General features: G+C 38.3%; 1 protein-coding gene across 1 annotated transcript in view; it reads left to right on the forward strand.

Moving 5' to 3' along the window:
• The window catches only part of RXFP1 (relaxin family peptide receptor 1), a 93,220-nt gene that overhangs the window by 32,472 nt on the left and 39,538 nt on the right, over positions 1–21,210 (forward strand). The window contains exons 3-4 of the mRNA XM_072974902.1: positions 13,387–13,491; positions 16,981–17,167. Of these exons, the coding sequence (XP_072831003.1) occupies positions 13,387–13,491; positions 16,981–17,167 (292 nt within the window). The remainder of the gene's footprint in view (positions 1–13,386; positions 13,492–16,980; positions 17,168–21,210) is intronic.

Consider the following 21,210-nt stretch of genomic DNA (forward strand, 5'->3'; position numbering starts at 1 on the left):
AGCAAACTGAATCTAACAACACATAAAAAAGATCATACTTCAATAAAAATAAATAAATTAAAAAGTTTTAAAAAAGATGATACACCACAATCAAGTTGGATTCACCCCAGAGTCACAAGGATGGTTCAACATATGCAAATCAATCAATGTGATACACATCAACAAAAAATGGACAAAAACCACATGATCATCTCAATAGATGCAGAAAAAGTATTTGATAAAATTCAGCATCCATGTATGATTTAAAAAACTCTTACCAATGTGGGTATAGAGGGCACATATCTCAACACAATAAAAATCTTTTATGACAAACTCACAGCCAACATCATATTTAATGGTGAAAAGCTGAAAACCTTCCTGCTAACATCTGGAACAAGACAAGTTCTTGTTCTATTCAACACAGTATTTGAAGTCCTAGTCACAGCACTCAGACAAGAAAAAGAAATATATAGAAAACTCCAAAGACTCCACACAAAAACTACCAGAACTAATACACAGATTCAGCAAAGCAGCAGGATACAAGATTAACATACAGAAGTCTGTTGCATTTCTTTATACTAACAATGAAATATCAGAAAGGGAAAGTGAAAAAAAAATCCCCTTTAAAATCACATCAAAAAATAAAATATTTAGGAATAAACCTGACCAAGGAGGTGAAAGACTTACACGCTGAGAACTATAAAACACAAATAAGTGAAACGGAAGATGAGTTAAAAAAAAAAACAGACAGATATCCCATGCTCTTAGACTGGAAGAATTAATATTGTTAAAATGTCCATACTACACAAGGCAATCTACAGATTTAGTAGGATCTCAATCAAATTACCCAGGACATTTTTTACAGAACTAGAACAAATCATACTAAAATTTATATGGAACCATAAACAGACCCAGAATTGCCAAGGCAATCCTGAGGAAAAAGAACAAAGCCGTCGGAATGACCCTCCCAGACTTCAGACAACACTGCAGAGCTACAGTAATCAGAACAGCATGGTATTGGCACAAAATCAGACATATGGATCGATGGAACAGAATAAAGAGCCAGAAATAAACCTACACACCTACAGCCAATTAATCTTCAACAAAGGAGGCATGAGCATATAATGGAGAAAAGACAGTCTCTTTGGCAAGTGTTGTTAGGAAAGCTGGACAGCAGCATGTACATCAGTGAAGTTAGAACACTCCCTCACACCACACACAAAAATAAACTCAAAATGGCTTAAAGACTTATATATAAGATATGACCATAAAACTCCTAGAAGAAAACATAAGCAAAATATTCTTTGACATAAATCATACTAATATTTTCTTAGGTCAGTCTCCCAAGGCAATAGAAATAAAAGCAAAAATAAACAAATGGGACCTATTCAAACTAATCAGTTTTTGCACAACAAAGGAAACCATTAACAAAATGAAAAGACAACCTATTGATTGGGAAAAATATTTGCAAACGATGCAACCGACAAAGGCTTAATTTCCAAAATATACCAATAGCTCCTACAATTCAATATCAAAACAAACAAACCACCCAATCAAAAAATTGGCAGAAGATCTAAATAAATATTTCTTCAAAGAAGACACACAGATAGCCAATATGTCATATGGTATTTGTCTTTCTCTGTCTGACTTACTTCACTTAGAATGATGCTCAGTATTGGTAAATATTAGAGAAATACAAATCAAAACTATGATGAGGTTACCACCTCACACTGGTCAGAACAGCTATCATTAAAATGTCCACAAATAATTGATGCTGGAGAGGGTGTGGAGAAAAGGAAACCTTCTACACTGTTGGTGGGAGTGTAAATTGGTACAACGACTATGGAGGACAGTATGGATGTTCCTTTAAAAACTAAAAGTACAGTTGCCATATAATCCAGCAATCCCACTCCTGGGCATATATCCAAAGGGAACTCTAATTGGAAAAGACACACACACCTCAATGTTCACAGCAGCACTACTGATAATAGCCAAGACATGGAAACCTAAATGTTCATCAGCAGATGACTGGATAAAGAAGTTGTGGTATATATGTACAATGGAATACTACTCTGCCATAAAAATGAATGAAATAAGGCTATATGCAGCAACATAGATGGAGCTGGAGATATCATTCTAAGTGAAGTAAGTCAGACAGAGAAAAACAAATACCATATGACATCACTTCTATATGGAATCTTAAAAAAAGACACAAATGAACTTATTTACAGAACAGAAACAGACTCACAGACATAGAAAACAAACATGGTTACTGGAAGGGGAAAGGGGATGGAAGAGAGATAAATTAGGAGCTTGGGATTAGCAGATACTAACTACTGTATATAAAACAGATAAACAATAAAGTTCTATTGTACAGCATAGGGAATATACTCAATATCCTGTAATAAACAGTAATGGAAAAGAATATGAAAAGTGAATATATATAATTGCATCACCATACTGTACACCAGAAGCTAACATTCATTGTAAATCAGCTATACTTCAGTAAACAAGAAAGGGTAAAGAAGTGCACACTAGACATTGAGAACCGCTGACCCAAGCCCGTGTGAGCAGAAAATAAGGAGGGCACACGATCCAGTAGCCACAGCAGAAATAAACTGGAATCGGGATTTCAACGTGGCGTGCCAGCATTCTAACCTGCTCCTACAACACAGTAACAACAGACTCCATTATTATCAAATTATTTAGTTTCTGTAAGAAGAACTGACACTCTACTAGCTGCAGTCATCAAACACCAAAAGAGGGAGCTGTGCCCAAAGCCTGAGAGATGCGCAGCTGAGATGCTGCTGCTGTCTGTGCGGCAGGAGGCTGGAACTTCCCAGAAACAATGTCAGAATTTCACGCCGCCTGCACAGTCCAGGTGATACAAAGTATTAGATGTAGTTATTTCTTCTGGCTTCTCATTCCTTTAATTTCCTTCACCAGCTGTGCTTTTTTCCTTCTTTTGATGGTATCTGAATAATTTATGCTCCCTGGGCTGTTCATTTTTAAGACATCCATATTTAAATTTGGTTTGATGCTTATTAAATTAAGTCAGAAAATTGACTCTTTTCAGAATATGTAACCTTCACGCATATTTGAATAAGCAACATTAAATATATTTGCAGTCATGTAGAATATAATATCTTAGACATAAATAAAAGAAGAACCCACAGCTAAAAATCACTTTAAGAGTGATCATTTACAGCTTAGTATGTTGTCAAATAAAAAACCTTTTTTCTGAAATGGGGAACTTTGTTCTTAATTAGACCTTTTAGAAAAAAAGCTCCAAAAACCTCTTCCTTATTCCCTTAAACTATTTAAATATTGACACTAATAATAATTATAAAAGTGGAGAAATAAGTCAAATGGAAACAGCGGTAATAAAATTTAAGGAAGTCACTAAAAAATGAAACGCTGTCAAATAAATTAAACTGACTCCCCATGTACTGACCTATAATATAAACTAATTATATTTAGAAAGAACTGTTAGTTTTGTATCATCACAAACATTTGAAACAAGTAGTCTTACGTTTCCAGTTCTCTTTGAAAATCCATAAAAAAAATAATATAAAATATTAAAAAATAAAATATCTCAAACAAAAACATAAGACATCAAAATCATTGAAGTTTTAATCAAGTTTGATTAAAGCTTGATTAAAGTTTCTATTTGAGTTCACAGAGATCGCGTTCCTTCTTAAATATTTGGGCAATACATAGTCTATTACTCTGGAGCTGACATCTTTTTCATTCTATCACAGGAATCATTTACATTTGATTGGACTCCAGACTAGGGGAGTCCTGGTCAAAACTGACTGCAGCATTTTCACAAATCTGATCCTTACTGATAAACTCAATATGGAAATATACAATTTTTTCCCTGAATTACGTGGTTTGATATAACTCCCAAATGATTTTGCCATATATCATTAACGCATTTTTTTGTATCTCTCAAGGACCTTTATGCACCAAATAACAGTTTTAAAATTCAAAAAGGTAAAGCTGCAGAAGTACAAGTAGAACAGAAAAACGACAACAATAAAATCCCTAGCTCAGCATACGATCGATTAAGGAGACAGAAAAATAAGTAAGAATATAAAGGCGTAAGGCACAATCTCACAGAACTTACAGGTAGATATTGAATTCAATACCCTCAAAATAAAAACAACTTTTCAAAAATTCCTTTAAGCATTTATAAAAATTTACATACGTTAAGCTATAAAAATTCAATAAATTCACAAATGTAGAAACAACACAGAACAAATTATCTGATCACAAGTTAGTAAAATTATTTTCACTAACAGGAAACAATAAAACATAAAATCCTCACAGCCGTCCAGAAATTCAAAATTCTTTGGTAAAAACATTTTTGCTACTAACCCATTTTTTATCTGTACCCAGAACTATCACAGATGCCATCAGAATAGAGGCCAAAAAAAAAAAATCTTTAACAGTCATATGTGCAGTGTTTAGTGCAACAGTGACAAATAGAAAAAAGAGGAACTTCTCACTTTTCCAGCTAAAACTCTGAGATACTTGGGAGAATATGTCTGGGTAAATACCAAAGGAACCTGGTTACAAAAAGATAAGGACTCGAGTTCATGAATTATTTTTGTCCATCTCAAACTGAGTTCTAACTCAATAGTAAAAATTAAATATTAATATAGCATCAAATTCTCAGATGCTACGGAATTTATTGATTACATCCAGATTTTTATTTAAAAGGAACGTTTGCATTTCCAGATTAGAATGTGCTAGCACCCCTCCTTCTGCATTGTAAACAGGTGTCTCTATGGAGAAGGGTCCCATCACGGTCACACCAGCACAGCCTCATCCCCCTGCTGGAGGCAGGCTAAATCCCTCTAACATGAAGACCCAAGTTCAGGGGCTCCCCGTGGGAGGCTCTAAACATCACTCCTGCTCTGCACGCTCACAGCCTTGCCTATAGGGAGAGGAGGTCACTATTTCCACATCTGTACTTCATTGATCCACAGGAAAGAGAGAAACCTCTTATAGTACATTTTGGGTGATGTATTATGTTAGTGTCTGTTAAAAATGCATGTCCACCAGGAACCTTAGAATATGGAAATAAGGTCTTTGTGGATATAGTGAAGGTGAGGGGCTTCTGGCTTCCCCTGGTTCCGCCCAGGCAGAGGGAAGGGAAGGAAGACCCTTCCCCTCCGCGTCTCTGGTCCAGCTCTCCCGTCCAGTCTAGAAACAGCAAAGCCCAGCTCTTTTTTTTCCCCACATCTATGCCAATGCTGAAACAATCAAATACTTAGAATTCGACTCCTTTTTTATCTGCAGACTGCTGTATCATCCCTTCCCCAAAGCAATGCAAGTGGATAATTCTAGTCTCCTGCATAGGAAAAAGGCTGAGTGCAAGGAATGCAAAGGAAAGAAAACTTTAGCACAGGGAAATATACACAAAATGTTACGATAAATCACAGAGAAAAAAATGTGACAATGAGTGTGTATATGTCCATGTATGACTGAAAAATTGTACTGAACACTGGAATTTGACACAACACTGTAAAATGATTATATGATTATGAATCAATAAAAATGTAAACAAAAAAAGAAAACTTTAATACCCCAGAATATTTGCCTGTCACTGGCTGGCACTTACTAATAATCTCTGAGTAGTAGGTAAACAGTATTTTTTTATGGGTGTGATGGTGAGGATATACGCTTTTTAATAGGATTGTAAAACTGTCTGAAGTGTATTCAAGGATCCTTTTAATTGTGATTTGGACCTGCATTTAAAATTCTGGAATGCTAAACGGTCTTTCATTTCCTCAATACAGCTTTTCACACAGCTGTCAGGATGAAGGCACTGCCAGATAGTCCGTCGTAGAACTTAGCTGTTCTCATTTTAGAATTAAAGGTGACAGTTCGTCTCTTTTAAGGTTAAAAACACAGGCGGAAAAGTAGCACGGGTCATAAATACGTGTATTAATACACAACTATGCATTGTATGTTCAAAAACTGCTGGTTTTCTATTTATTATTCTCAAAATAGCACTGGAAATACCTAAGGAGCTGAGCCTTGGCTTTTTTTTTATAAAAGACAAACCTCATTTTAACCCCATAGGTTTATCTGTTGTATCCAACAACGCGTAAATGACGTTTGAGTTCACGGCACAAAGACTTCCAACTCAGAAGGCTCCCTACAGAATAGGGCACAAAAGGAAGTTTCTGTATTGGCCCTGACTGCCTTTAAAATATGCCCAGGATAATGTTACACCTTCCACTTCTTCAAAGAGTTGCCTCTAAAGGTACTAAGAACCAGAAAGAGGCATATGCATTCTGTCCAGCAGACGACTGCTGTCACTCAGATTCAAGGAGCTCTCACACTACTGGTTTGATGACTTTTCTGCCAGGCCAGGCAACACCCCAGGGTCTCTTCTGATGGCCCAGGGCACCTCTACTCTGGGGACCATTACTTTCTGAGAAAAACATGCTCCACTCACTATGTCCCCAGAATAGGTGCTGGGAATCGAATAAATACCTCCGCTGCGCGTTAATCCAATTAGAAATTAACCACCTATTCATTCATTCATCAATCAGCAATAGGATGTATGCCTTCATTCTGATAAAAGTGCAGACCCTTTCACACACAGCCTCACGCCATCCTCTCTTACAGAGGCATGTGATAGAGGCACAGGTCCCTCGGCTTCTGAATATTCAAAATCCAAACCTCGAAGGAACCCAGGAAGGGCGAATGTCTGGGAGGCATAGCAGCCTCCTGCCGGCTGGAGAGAAACCGGGTCCTGCTCCCCACCCCCAGAAACACTGATCCCTGATGGGGCGGGTAGGCCGCAGGGGAGGGCGGGGTGGAGCCCAGAAACGAGCATTTTAACCCATAGATGAATGTCACACCTGTTAAAATTTTGAAATGATCCCCTTCCCAATGCAGACAATTTTATTACCGAATTCAGAACACCTGGAAAGTAATCAGTTAGTCCGGAGCAGTGATTTTCAAACTTTAGTAGGAGTCAGAGTGGCTGAAGGGCTTGTTAAAACACAGAATGCAGGCCCCTTCTACAGAGTTCCTAATTAAACAGCCCCTGGAGTGGGGCCCGAGAATTTGCTTTTCTTTGAAGTCCTCACGTGATGCTGATACTACCTGCCCTGAATCTGCACTTTGAAAACCACTCCTATGGGACCTGCTATTTCTCGTACAAACGCAAAAGCAAACACTTCCCAAAATGTGGTCAAATATGTCATATAAACAGGGTTACACAAACTTTAAAGATATTTCTTTAAGCCTGAGTTCCCTTTCCTCATACTAGCATGCATTATTAATTCCAAAGGGGGACCCACAGGATGCAGCATTTCCCAAGGATATTTAATCACAGAACTCTCTTCTCAAGGAGAATCCTGGGAAACTGAGGAAACCCTAATATAGCACCGTAACAAAGCATGGAGTGCATTCGAGGGACTCGAACCTCTCCCACTCCCACCCAGACCTCATCCCTTGACACCCCCCTGCCCCCCACCTCCACAATGCCAATGCCAGGGAGTCTGAGCGTGCAGAGGAGAGTGATGCCCTCTCTAGAATTCAGATTGGTGTGTCTAACCCACTTTTCCATTAAACTCAATTATAACTAACACTTGGTGCAGACGAAATAAAGATTTACCATTTTATATACTTTGTGAGAGCTAGTAAACAGCCATACTTTATATTAAAAGTACTTCTTTTTGTTTTTTGTTTTGTTTTGTTTTTCGTTTTTTGTTGTTGTTGTTGTTGCTTTTAATAGACTTTATTCTTTTAGAGCAGTTTCAGGTTCACAGCAGAATTAAGCAGAAGATACAGAGTTCCCACATAGCCCTCCCCACCCACACATAAACACTCCGCTACCCTCAACATCCCTCATCAGTGTGGCATATTTGGTACAATCGATGAACCAACATGGACACATTATCAACCAAAGTCCATCGCTTACATTAGGGCTCACTCTTGATGTTGTACATTCTATGAGCTTTGACAAATGCATAATGACATGTAGCCACCACTATAGTATCATACAGAATAATCTCATTGCCCTAAAAATCCCTTGTGCTATTAAAATGCTTTAGAAGTCACTGAGGTAATAAAAATACACAGGTCAAAAGACTAATTTCTGTCAGACTCTCTTAAGGAGGTAAAATATATATGTTAATAGGCATAGCATTTATTTTTAAAGCATGTACTGGGGACTGAACCCAGGACCTCCTGCATGCCGAGTGTGTGCTCTACCACTGAGCTATTACCCTCCTCCCTAAACAGTACAGTATGAAGCAAGTTACAATAAGAGTAACAAGAGGTATGTGCATGCCCTTAAACTTGGGACCACTCCCATTAATCTCGAGTGTTTGGACTACCAGACTGACCCTCAACAGTCAGCAACTCTAGTAAGGAAAAAACAACAAAAAACCGCTCCCTCCAATTGCCAGGATGTTTCTGATACTGTCCCCCACTGCCATGTGACAAGAGCTGCGCTGGAGAAAATCCCACACTGCGGTTCTCCCAGAACTCGCTGCAAGACTCCTCTGGCGCATTTGCGGAAAATACAGTTCCCCGCTCCCCGTGCTGACCAAACAGATCACAATCTCCAGCGGAGGAGCCTGGAAATCTGTGTTCTGGTTAAGTGTCCCAGTTCCCAAATTTTACGATTGCATGAGGAAGGCTGGGTTTTCTCTGAAGTGTCTTGGAGGGCCGAGACCCACTCATTCATTCATTCATCCACTTATTCATTCATTCATTCATTTATTGAATTAACAAATATTTATTGAGCTCATGCCACAGGTAAGACAGGATTTTTCTTGGTCTATGTCATTCATTTTTATTCACAGCATCATTATATCATTTTTTAGCTTTTTTAGGAAAAAAACTGTTTTTGGAAAATATATATAGAGTTAATCAATGCTGTTCATATACCACTACCCACACCCCTAGAAGCCGTGTCCCCTAACACAGTGTCCTCTTTAGTACCCTGCCCTATGTACTGCTCTGTGATTCCTCAGGGAAAATCGGAGAATCAGTTTCAGTGGGATCGTTACTAAAGGATGAAGTCTTCCCGCTCACTGCCCACTACGTCCTTAAAATATGAGGGATATAGGGCTTAAAATATAGAAACACACATACCAAAAGCTGTTCTTTTAAGAAAGCTAACTTTCCAACTTTGCAGTTTGGGCCACATCTCCTATGTTCTGTATTCCTGCCTTCTGGTGAGAGGAAGTCATGGGTGGGAAGGAGAGAATGCTTTGGGAAGATAGGCAGGAAGGTGAATACCCTTTAGTAAAGAGCTTGTTTGTTTGAAGACATTGCTGTTTAAAAAGGGGTCTCCCCACAAAATATGTGGTCTGCTTTGGGGAAATACAAGCAGTCTTGTCCCCTTTCCTTCTGACTCTCAAATTCCCCCTTTCTTTCTCCTTCTTACCCTGGCTTTTCAACTGCGTGTGTGTGTTGAGGTACAACAGGGCAGAAAAGGAGAGGAAAGAACAGGATTAAGGAAGAGACAGAGAGGAGATGGGAATGTAAATTACAACACCATTTGGATCTGTTGCACCAAAGATTTGCAAATATGCCATGCAGAGTGAGCCCCTTTTAGACAGAAAGACAAGAGAGAGGTGGTGAGGAACGAAGGATCAGGAGAGGCCACCAAGGCCCACAGTTTTGAGCCCTGCATCATCTATTATTTAAATTTTTTTAACTTGTAATTTTTGGGGGGAGGGAGAGGTAATTAGGTTTTTTAACTTATTTTTGTTTTGATGGAGGCACCGGGGATTGGACCCAGGACCTTGTGCGTGCTAAGCACGTGCTCCATCACTAAGCTATAACCTCCCCCGCTCCCCGTACCGTCCATTAATGGTTAAAATGCTACAAATTCAACCAGTTCACTTGTGAAAGCTCAGTTGCATACAGGGCCTGCTGGAGAACCAGGGAAGGAGAAGCAACAACTTCTGGAGGTCAGCCAGCCTCCCTGTCTCACGAACGTCACAGCAGCCAGGAAAGGCCACCCGCAGAAACAGGCCTGGCTCTGGGACACGGTCACCACAATGAAGTGCCACCGCTGTGTTCTCAGGTCCAGGTAGCTGTGTCAGGAACACGGACGTGACCGTGAACGCCACCCCTCCTCCCCCAGCAAGGCCTCGGCAGCCTGCAGGGTCGAGTCCTTCGGACCCTCTTCACCTCTGCCCTACAGATACACAAAACCTCGCTTGTAAAAATAATCGGTTCCTCAACATATCCAGAGCCAAATGACTTCTCCTGCTCACATGTTTTACCTGCAGCATTTATAAATGGATAAAAAAATCATAACATTAGCATAAAAATTAATTTGTTAAAAAACTTTTTTAGTAATACCTTAATGATTGGCAATACTTTCATGGATTCTATGGATAACGATAATGACGAACTTAAATTCTAGTTAGTAACTGCTTCTGGTTGTTAAATACATTTTTGGGTAATTCACACAATGCTGGTGTAAGAGCCTCTAGAATGAAAATGAAACAGGCAACAGAAAAATAGGTAACAGTAATAGCTAAATGTTTTTTAAATTTTTTAATTGAAGTATAGTTGCTTTACAGTGTTGTGTTAGTTTCTGGTATACAGCATAGTGATTCAGTTATACGTGTATATATATATATATATATATATTATTTTTCAGATTCTTTTCCATTAGAGAATAAGATATTGAATATAGTTTCCTGTACTATACATTAGGTCCTTGTTGTTTATATATTTTATATACAGTAGTGTGTATATGTTAATCCCAAACTCCTAATTTATCCCTCCCAGTAACAGCTAAATATTTAAAGGCAGTGTCACATAAAAGTTGGAATTGTATAGGCAGAATATAAACTGATTAAATAATCTTTGGGGCCTATAAAAGATTTAAATAATTTTATTTTAATTTTCAGGTATTTTTAATAATCCTGATTCTTAGTCAAATCACTTAAATGTCTCAGAATCGGGTTTTTCAACCTGTAAGTAGAGTTGACAATAATGACCAAATAGAGTTACTATGAGGATAAAATAAAGTAATAACACAGGTACTTGCTGAATATTAGTCCTTTCAGCGCTAAGTGCTAATATTCAAATTCTCCATTAAAACGGGGGAATTTAAGTCTCTCCTAGAATTTTCCTTTCTTGTATCTAAAGATATGAACTAAGTTTTTAAAAGTAAAAACTTCCCTAAAAGTCAACAAACTCAGCCAACCCAGGAAAAGAGGACAATCCAAACGCTGTAAACTTCAAACTTGACAACCAAGGAAACAAAGAGGTGTTTCTAGAGCCCAGGAGAGCTGAGCGGTCTACATGGACCCCACTCCCAGAATCCACTTGGAAATGGGGGAAAATTCGGGAAAGCATCACCCATGTTACCGCAGTGAGACCACGGAACTAAATTACACTCACGCTCGTGGGTTCAGGAAAAAAAATACACTGCCTTGTTCTAAATCATGAGACTCCACCTGGGCTCTGAAAACTAACTAAAAATCCAGTCACACTTAAACAACATTTTAATTCAACAATTCAGTCAGTCTCTATATCTATCAGGGTTGAATTCAAGAAAGAGAACTCACTCTAGGTCTGTTAAACAGAAACTAGATACTTAGAAAATTCTCAGAGGGGCTGGAGGGGTGGGCCGCAGCCACTGGTACCAGGGGACCCAGGAACTCAGCACCAGGGCTCCCATCCAGAGACTGACGGCTGCCCACACCATCACTGGCCCAGCTGCCCCAACCAACGCAACACGTGAACTGATCTCATGTTACACAGTAGATACAGTGCAGGCTAAAAACATAATTTTGAAGTCCTTTGATAAGAATTAAAACCATGGATATGATTAAGTCAAGTTCACCAAATCCAAGCAAACTGAACAAAATTTTCATACCTGGTCTCAGTCTCAGGCTTGAATTATACATATGTGCAGAAACAACTCATAAAATCAATGCTAGATTTAATACTGTTATGGAAGAAGGATAAACTTTAATCATTTCTATCATCTGTTTATATATTTATGCATCCTTAAAGAGTCTTAGCAGCAATCTGAAAAAGTTTTGGAACCTCTGGAAAGGGTCATGTTCAAACTCGCCCCCCACACCGCAGGGGGATGAAGGCTTATGCCATCTGTAGATGATACAGGGAAGTTGGTCCTGCCTCCCCATTCACTGTCCACTCCACCACATGAATGGCTTCATGGTCTCATGTTTAAAAATAACTGAAAAGGTCATGAGGAATTTTGTGAGGAAAAAATTTCTTTTCTCCCCCAACTCAGTGAAGACTTTTACTATTATTTGTTTGATTTTATTTTAAAAAAATTATACAAGAGTTTAATATCAAAATCAGAAAATATAGATGAGAAAATCCGTAAGGGCTCAGAGGATAAACACTCAATGCGATCTGTGATACTGTTACCCCAAAAGGTGAAGAAAAGACCCCAGTCATTGTCTCACCTGAAAGACAAGACTACAGACAGAAGACAGAGTGCATTGTGTAGCAAAGGATTTATTTAGGAAAAGGAAAGGTGCACCTCCAAGAACAGGAGGCGGCTGATCCAAGGGAGGGAAAGAGGCAGTCTGTCTGGTCCCCTTTCCCTTACACCCTTGCTCAGAGGTGGTCTCTTGATTGATTGACAGCTCTTGCCCCTGGAGTGCTCAGTCATGTTTGTCCCGCTTTGCGCATTTCCTTATCCACGAGGCACACAGAGAAACCCATGGTGGGGCTCAACGGCAGTGTTAATTATAATAGAATGAGCACTGGGTCATGTCCGGTTAGGTCCTTGTCACTGCCGCGCAGTCACAGCTGTCGGGTTCTAACCAGTTTCTTGCTGGCACTCGTTTAGACGAAGTAAAGTCCCCTTATGCTGGAGGTGGGCACCATGCCATCGCCTGGACCATTCTCTCTCTCCTCCACCTGTCTGCCCAGTGCCCCCACTTATCTAACTACCTAGCAATACCACCATGCCTTTGAAAAAAAGAAAAGAAGAATGAGATGCTGCCAGTCATGTTATTCTTTTTTTCTTTTCCTATTTAACAATCATGGCCATTTATCTATCCACGTTAATATATCTCCAATATCAGGTTAAACAATTGAAGACAATTAACCGTAATTAATAGGCTAAGAACAGTGCGCTGGGTCTCAGTACATCTAAAGTGCTGTTTGTTGAAATCTGGTTGGAACACTTGCTGAAGAATCCCGTACAGTGCCTGTTAAAAATGGAGACGAGGAGCTCCATCTCAGATCTATGAAATCAGCAACTCCAGGTGGGGGCCAGCAACTCACAGTGTTGACAAGCCCCCAGGTGATGTTTCCCTCTCTAAGTTGGCCCATCACCTATTTTAAGGGGGACCTATTTTCCCCAACACCCCAGAATATTTCTGTTTTCTTCAACTTTTCTGCTCTCTGATTTTATTTTAGGAGACAACAATGGATGGTCTGCGCAACTTGACAAATATTTTGCCAATTACTACAAAATTATTACGACATCCCCGTACCCCTTTGAGGCAAGAACATCTGAATGCCGTAAGTAACCAGAGGGGCTGAGAGTCCTTGCCTCTGAGTTCATTGTAAGACACCATGTTCTTCAAAGTTAGATCCAACATTAAAAAAAATTATAGTTTTCTATTTGCAAAATTATAATTTTCTATTAGAAATGCAGCCTCAATTTGAGAATTTTATTTAAAAATCATTCAGGGATCATAATTATAAAAGTAATAAATCATGCCAGGTATTGTTGTGAAAACAATTAATGTCAGCAGTCAGCATTGTTATTTTGCAGGGCCTTTTTCACAATCACTAGAAACACTGATTTAAAAGAAACTCTGACATAAAGAAAACTGAAAATAGAAGATCAGAGAAGCTGCTTGGATTTTAATGTTTGTAAGTGAAAAAGCTTCTGGGGTCTAAACCGTACTTCAGAGCTACCAAAAAGCCTTCTTAATTGTAACCTACTATGTTTAGACATATACCAAAAATTTACAAAAACCCTGGGGGGAAGTGGGAGAGTATAATATTTTAGATCAGGAAGATTTATATAAATTACTCCTCTTAAATAAATTTTGTCCATTTTAATAAAGTATTCAAATGTAAGTGCGTGTCTTGAAGCTGTAATTTTAACACTAGCGGGGGTTGGGGGAAAGAATCCTTTACTATATTTTTCCCTTTATGTTCCACCACAAATCGTAAAGTATAGCTTTTTAAAAATACTTTTATTAGCTTTTGTCCTCTCTACTCAAATGAGACTAATAAAAAGTGGAGCACTCCCCAACTTAAGGGGGTATACGTCCCTCTTGCGAGTCTCTCAGATTACTCAGTGATCTGTCTCAACCTCACGCTGTCTTATTGTCAAAATCTGAAGAACAAATTACTTGATCATTAAAAAGCTAAGAGCTTTTGAGAAAGGAAAAAGTTACCAGGTATAATTTAACTACTAATATAATGCAAAAAACTAAGGGACTAAACCATTTTATCTCAAAATGTAGTTTTCATTTTCTCTCTTATTTTTTGTATATCCTTTTCATTTCTTAAAATTCAATAAAATATTTTTATATTTCACCTATTCCCAAAAGGCTGTTAGGCAGTTTACGATAAAAATATGGCTACTAACAGGCTTAAACTATTAACGTGACGTAAAAGACAAAAATTCCATGGTGAAAGGGAAGAGTAATGAGGAATAAGGTCAAAGAGGGAAAATAATGGGTTACATAGCTTTCATAGTCCGGTTTGCAAAGCAAAAACAAACAAAAGGGGGGGAAATGGATCAAGTGAGCAAGAGAAATAAATTTTTGCCCGATCCTGAACTCTGGGAGAAGTGAGTCCTAAGTATACGTACGTCAGAATACAGTTGCACCAAAAATGATGGTTCAAAAATTACAAACGCAATTTTTTAAACAATTTTTTGTAATGAACAAATATCTAATTCTAATTACAGTTCTTTCAAGACAGATTGGGGGGTGGTAATGAATAATTAAATGTCTGTTTTCAAGCTTAAAAGCAGTGTAAAAATGGAAAGACTAGTGTGAAATTGGGAGAGTGAAACTTAAATTAAGGTTCCTATTGTATCACTTTATTTAAATCAGATTATCATAAGGACTTATTGGAAATTAAAGTGAGAACGGCTTCCAATAACTTTTGACTGAATGAAAGAATGAATGGAATTCACATTTATAAAGTCACTTCCCAAGAACAGTTATCATGGAAAACATATCCATCATTAACGAATACATTAATACACTCTAAATGTGAGGAGTTTGGAAAGCACAGAGACTTGTCAAGAATTCTTTACTCAGCTGTAATTTCACCTCTTAAAAGCTACCAGCATTCATCATCTTTTTTAAAATTTCAACACAGTTGCAATTTTCTGTGTCATCCATTTTTATCATATTTTCAGTTAGCATTTTGGCATAATCAGGTATCCATATTATTACAAACCTTTCAAAATACCATACATATTTTAAGGGGCATAATTTGCTTCATCCTTGTTTTGTTGTTGGGTATGTAGGTGTTATCTTGTTCATTTTTCCCCGTCACAAGTAACCCCATAATCCACATGTGTGGGTTATCTCAACTCAGTCTATAGAAGTAGGAAAAACACACCGGAATTAATGTTGACTTCACTGCCCTCTTACTGTCCCTCACAGGACCTTCATCTTCCTTGCCAACCCTCCCCTTTTCTTCCCCACAACAGTCACATCAGCACATGACTTCACCAAGAGAGACAGAATAGCTTTCAGCGATCCTTGCCAAAATGGTCACTTACAACCATAAAACTGTTTAAAAGTTCTTGGCAGAGCCTCTGTTTACAAAACACAGAAAACCCCGGTTGTGTTCTTGCGCTCTCATGGTCCCGTAAGGAGTCTGCAGAGTTATTTCGGAGGAGAGGAAAAACATCTGTGGCCTCAGATCTGAGCAAAGGGTCACGTCACTGTGTCCAAAGCTGGTGCCAAGGTGCTCACTACCACCACCCACCAGCTTTGTCACCGGAATCTCTTCTTGGCAGTGACAATGCTTTAGTTAGCTATTCTTATTTTTAAGTAGGTAATTACATACAAAGCATTGTCTTTCTGGCTGCTTTGAGGATGTTGGTTGACTTGGCCACACATGGCCATGGTCAGGAGAAGCTGTTCCACGGGTCATCTGGACACAGCTGACGCCTGCTTTGCCTGCCCCTGTAGACATCCGAGTCTGTAGCCCCTGCGTGAAGCGCAGGGCTTGCAGGTAAAAGCAGAAGGAAGGTACACCTCATCGCTTGCAGTAAAGGTCCAGTCCCGTCAAGTCAGGAATCAGACGGTCCATCACACTGAATAATAATCCCACCTCACTGTTTAGCTGTATGAACACACCGCTGCAAGTCTCTAACAGACTTTAGAAATATCAGATCACATCTTTTAAGACTATCATGATAGCCCCACGAGACTGCCAAAGCATGCGTCCTAATGTCCCTCTTTTTCCAACACCCACCAGCGAGAACAGAAGGGCTCAGCATAAAAAGTATTTGCTTCCATAAGTGAAGCTGTGGACATCTCTACATCCCTGCAGAAGCCAAAGCAGATCACTAAAAATCTTTTAAAGAACTCCTGAGTTTTCCAAAAAAAAAAAATTCTACCAGCACTATGAGTTCAGAGTTTAGTTCCCTTTCTTGCTAATTAAAAATGGCTTAGTCCTCCATTAAAGCTGTTCTTAAGTATTTATTCTTAAGCAGCAGCTTTAACATGAACAACAAAGCCCATCACACACTGTCATGTCACCTTGGGCACAGCTACTCTCCGAGGACAAGTCAGAAAGGATGACGTCATTCATTATTTTGCACCAACTGGAGAAGAGCAGGTAGCTATTAAAAAAAAAATGCATGAACTGGTAACTGTGTATGTTTCCTTATCTTAGAGTTCTAGCATCATTTTAATGTTAAATTAAAAGCAAAACCCTGGAACCTTAATTTAAAGCTTTGCGCAAATGGCTTACATTAAATGGCTTACATTACGTGACCCACTTTTGTATATAATTTTCTCATAGCTTTTCGTTTCTTTCTTTTCATTACCTTCCTGTTCCTGGTCCCTCGGTATCCCCATTCCTCACTACGTCCTCTTTATTCAGTGGTCGGTTCTGTGCCCGGGCAATGTCTTTGCCGAGGTTTAGAGCTTAACTGTGATGAGACCAATTTACGAGCTGTTCCGTCAGTTTCTTCGAACGTGACTTTGATGTAAGTAGAAAAGAATGGCTTCACCCTGACTGCCAGAACAGCACCTGTAAAATGTGTTGTAACTAAGGCTTAATTGTCATTGTTACCAATGCACTGTCATTCAAAGATGGTATCATTGTTCCTTGGTCAACTATAATGATTGCTGACATTTATTTGCGTTTATTAAAAGATAGATCCTACTCTAAATTATTCTATACATTTGCTTGTTTAGTTCCTCATAACAATCTTACAGAGTATTTAGTACCACCATATTTCATCTAAACAAAAGATGCAATCGAATGTATGTGCTACTAAAGAAAAAAGGCTACCAATCAAACTATCATATGGAGCTTTCTTGTTACAAGAATTGACACTTATTGGAAAAGTGTCAAAAGTGAAAAGTTTTTGACTTTATCGGAAATAAACTGTAATACACTCATGTATAAATAAAAATATGAAGCAAGTAAAACAAGTTGGATAAAATATTCCAGAACTTCACATTTAAAATCTGCCTCTTCTGAATCACATTTTGACTCCGAGATTTGATGTTGGTTTTTCCCTGAAGTAACTCAAACGTATGAATGTAAGAGAAAATTATCCTCATAATAAGCAGTTTATGGATCCAATACTAATTTGAATTTAACAAACTTCAGCAACACAAACAGACATTTGGCTGAAACTTTCAAAAGACATTAGCAAAGGACAAACATTTTAGTCCAATTTTTGCTGAGTTTTTGGTTTTCTTCCATAGGTTTTAGTGTCTTATGGCTCTGACTTTTGTATATATGAGGACAGAGTAGGAGGGATCTTTAAGGCTACAAATGTTGGCAAGACTTGCCTTTTTTCAACTCAAACCACATAACACTGCAACTCACGTGCTTAACACATACAAGGGGTGGGGAAGAGTCTCAGCTCAGTTCCTGTACATAGGTACCATCAAATTAGCAGAGTCTGGGGGACTTACCCAACTTGGTAACGAGATGAGGAGAGCAGGCAGGTTAAGCCATGACAACTTGTTTTCCAGAGGTGAGACTCCCACCTGTACTAAGACGGCATTCTGTCCTACCCTCAACTTACCACAGCTTTTTTTCTTAGTAATTAGTCCTACTAGAAAAAAATAATCCCCTCCCCCTGCAAAAATCTGAGGTACCACTGAGTTTCCATGATCTAAACACTGACTAGAATGGCTGGGTATAAAAATGTGTGAGGATTTCATTTGGTTTTCAAAGAAGAAAACATTACCACCCACATTGCTTGTGTCAGATTACTAGAAAATCCAAATCCATGAATACATTGATAGTAGCATTTCTCATTTTCCCACAAGTAAGATTTGAACCCATTCTTCAACAATTTAATTCGCCTTTGTGGAAGAAAGGAAGAGAGGGAGGGGACTGGAGGAATGGAAGTAGAGATGATGATGACTAGGGTGGGAGTGTAAGCCCTACCTAAAGGCATTCTGATTCCAGTTTTAAAAACTGTCCTGGCTCAACACGTACAGACACATAAATTCATGCAGACAGACATTCACAGAGAGGTGTGTACAGGCCTGTGGGCCACGAGCTTACAGCCCTTGGTATAAAGAAAAAAACTGGTTCAGATCTTCATGAAGGATTGGCTACAAAAGGCCAGGGAGAAGGCAAGGCTGAAGATGACTCCAAGGTTTCCATCTTGAGTAAAAGTGGTGGGGGAGACGTGGTGACAGACAGTGGGGAGCACTTGAACTCCAATTTAGATGTTTTTTCATTTGGTGATTAATGGTCACTCAGGGGAAATTTCCAACAGGCATTTGGAGAAGCGGGACTCAAGCTCAGGAGTTTATGTCTATTACACTTTATTTCTTGTTGAAAAATAGCATTTTCTTGTGCTTTGGGTTGAAGGGCTCGATCCAGGTTATCCATTTCCACCTTTATCTGCAGAACACTGACTCCCATCAGTGTCTCTGTTCAATTCCATAGAGAAATGGAACTCTAGGCTTTACAGAAAATATAGTAAGAGTAAATATCATTTTTTTTACTCAGCTTGTACCATATTTTTGAGCAGGAACTATCATAGGGAAATGCCAGAAATGAGCGAGTTGACTCATATGTAAGTAAGTACTAAAGTATCAAAGAGGACAATAATCCAAGTAATATTTTTCAAAACTATAATTTTTGAGACATTTGATATAAATGCTAGTGAACAAAAGAGACAAATGGGTAAAAGTATTATGCATACATTGCCTAGCTTGCTAAATGTTAGCTTTGTGTGACAGCTAACATGTAGATCCTAGAATTTAATCACTAAAAGCACATAATCCAATAATAAGAGCTTTCTTTATAAAAACTAGAGATAGCTCTGACAATCAAAACAAAGTATGTTATCTGACATCCAAACAGAGTATAAGCTTCTTAAGGGCAAGGATATTACCTTTTTCCCAGTATGCAAATGGAAGGCATTCAACACATTTGTTGAGAAAATGAATGAATGAATGAATGAATGGGACTTTTCTGAGAGCACATCAGCATCCTTAAATCAAACTCAAATATTTCAGTTTGTCTTTATACAACACAAACATATAAACTGGATATAAAGGAGAATTGAAGGTCCAGGCCAACTGAGACTCATCAGCAGAAAAAAGGGATTTTTAGTTCGCTAATATTAGGAATGAAAGAACATCTGGTAACAGGCATTTCAAGAGAGGGTTACTAGTTAATCAAACTTTGACCTTCATTTATTAAAAAATCACTAAGCGACTGGAATGCATAGTCTAGAATAGTGTTTCTTAACCTTTTTTCTTACCAATATTGCCCCCCTTCCCAAGCCTTTTCAGACATTTATTTGTCCCCCTCTGTGATATATTAATACTGTGTGTATACTATGTTTCTATTTACATATGTCTGTTCTTTATCCATTAAAAAAGTAAGATTATTTTTCACTCCCTAAGAACCAATTTTCACCCCCTTGGAATACTAACAATCGCATTGAGAATACAGTTTTCTAGACTCCAGAACAATTTATTTCTCCTATTAGTTTCCAAAAATGTGTCATAGGGAGTCTGAGAAATTCTTTTTCTATAAGAAGGATTCATTGCCAAGTTCAAGCAGCTCTGGTCCAAAACCAACATGACAGCTAACATCGTTAGAGTTTTGTATGAAACTGTCTTCACCTGATGAAGTGTTTCCATGTGTTTATTCCACAGCAAGTCAGACTCACAACAGTGAAGTCTGTTGCTCTTTTCTCAATGAGCATCTGCTCCACCATAACATATAATGATGGTAATAACAAGGCATGACGTAATTAGAGGTCATCTAGTCCAAATCCATCCTTTCACTGTTAAAGAAACTGACACGGAAAGACTGTGTATGATTCATACAAGGGACCCCCCCAACTTTGATAGTTTGGGGTTTTTGCTTGTTTTATTTCTTTCCTACCATATATCATTGCTTAAAAAATTAAAGGTTAGGTCCTTTCCAATGCAACAACAATTATGTGAACCTGGCCTGTGTCAAGCTGCCTATCAAATTGTGACCCTAGGGGAAATCTTTCTATACGATTTACTAGAAATCACAATGGAATCACTTACTGATTAAAAATGGTTCAATTGTATGTACCAATTGACAGTTTCCTTTGTAACTAATTTTTAAAGGAAGCAAAAGTAGTGGAATGTGAGAATTGAAATATTGAGGAATATAAAATTATTTAAGTTCTTGGATGTGTTTTAAACAAGAAAACACTATTTTTATTGTCACTCAAAAACTGAGATGCTTTCTGTTTGTTAAATAAAAACAGAAAGGGAGAACACAACTGAAAAATTTTTTTCCCAGTTTTATTATGTCTTTGTTGTCAGAATTAAACCATGTTCTAAGTTAAATTTAAGAAAAGATAAATAACTCTAATAATACAAGATCAATAGTTAGACTTAGTCCAAATGGAACTGTGAAGGAGTTCTCAAGATGGCAGAGTAGAGACACCCTGAGCTCACCTCCTTCCACAAGCACACCTAAATCACAACCATCTGCAAAACAACCAGCAATGAAAAAGAACAGAACCTACCAGAAAAGATCTTCTACAACTAAAGACAGAAA

Source organism: Vicugna pacos, chromosome 2, assembly GCF_048564905.1.
Source record: "Vicugna pacos chromosome 2, VicPac4, whole genome shotgun sequence".
Classification (NCBI taxonomy): domain Eukaryota; kingdom Metazoa; phylum Chordata; class Mammalia; order Artiodactyla; family Camelidae; genus Vicugna; species Vicugna pacos.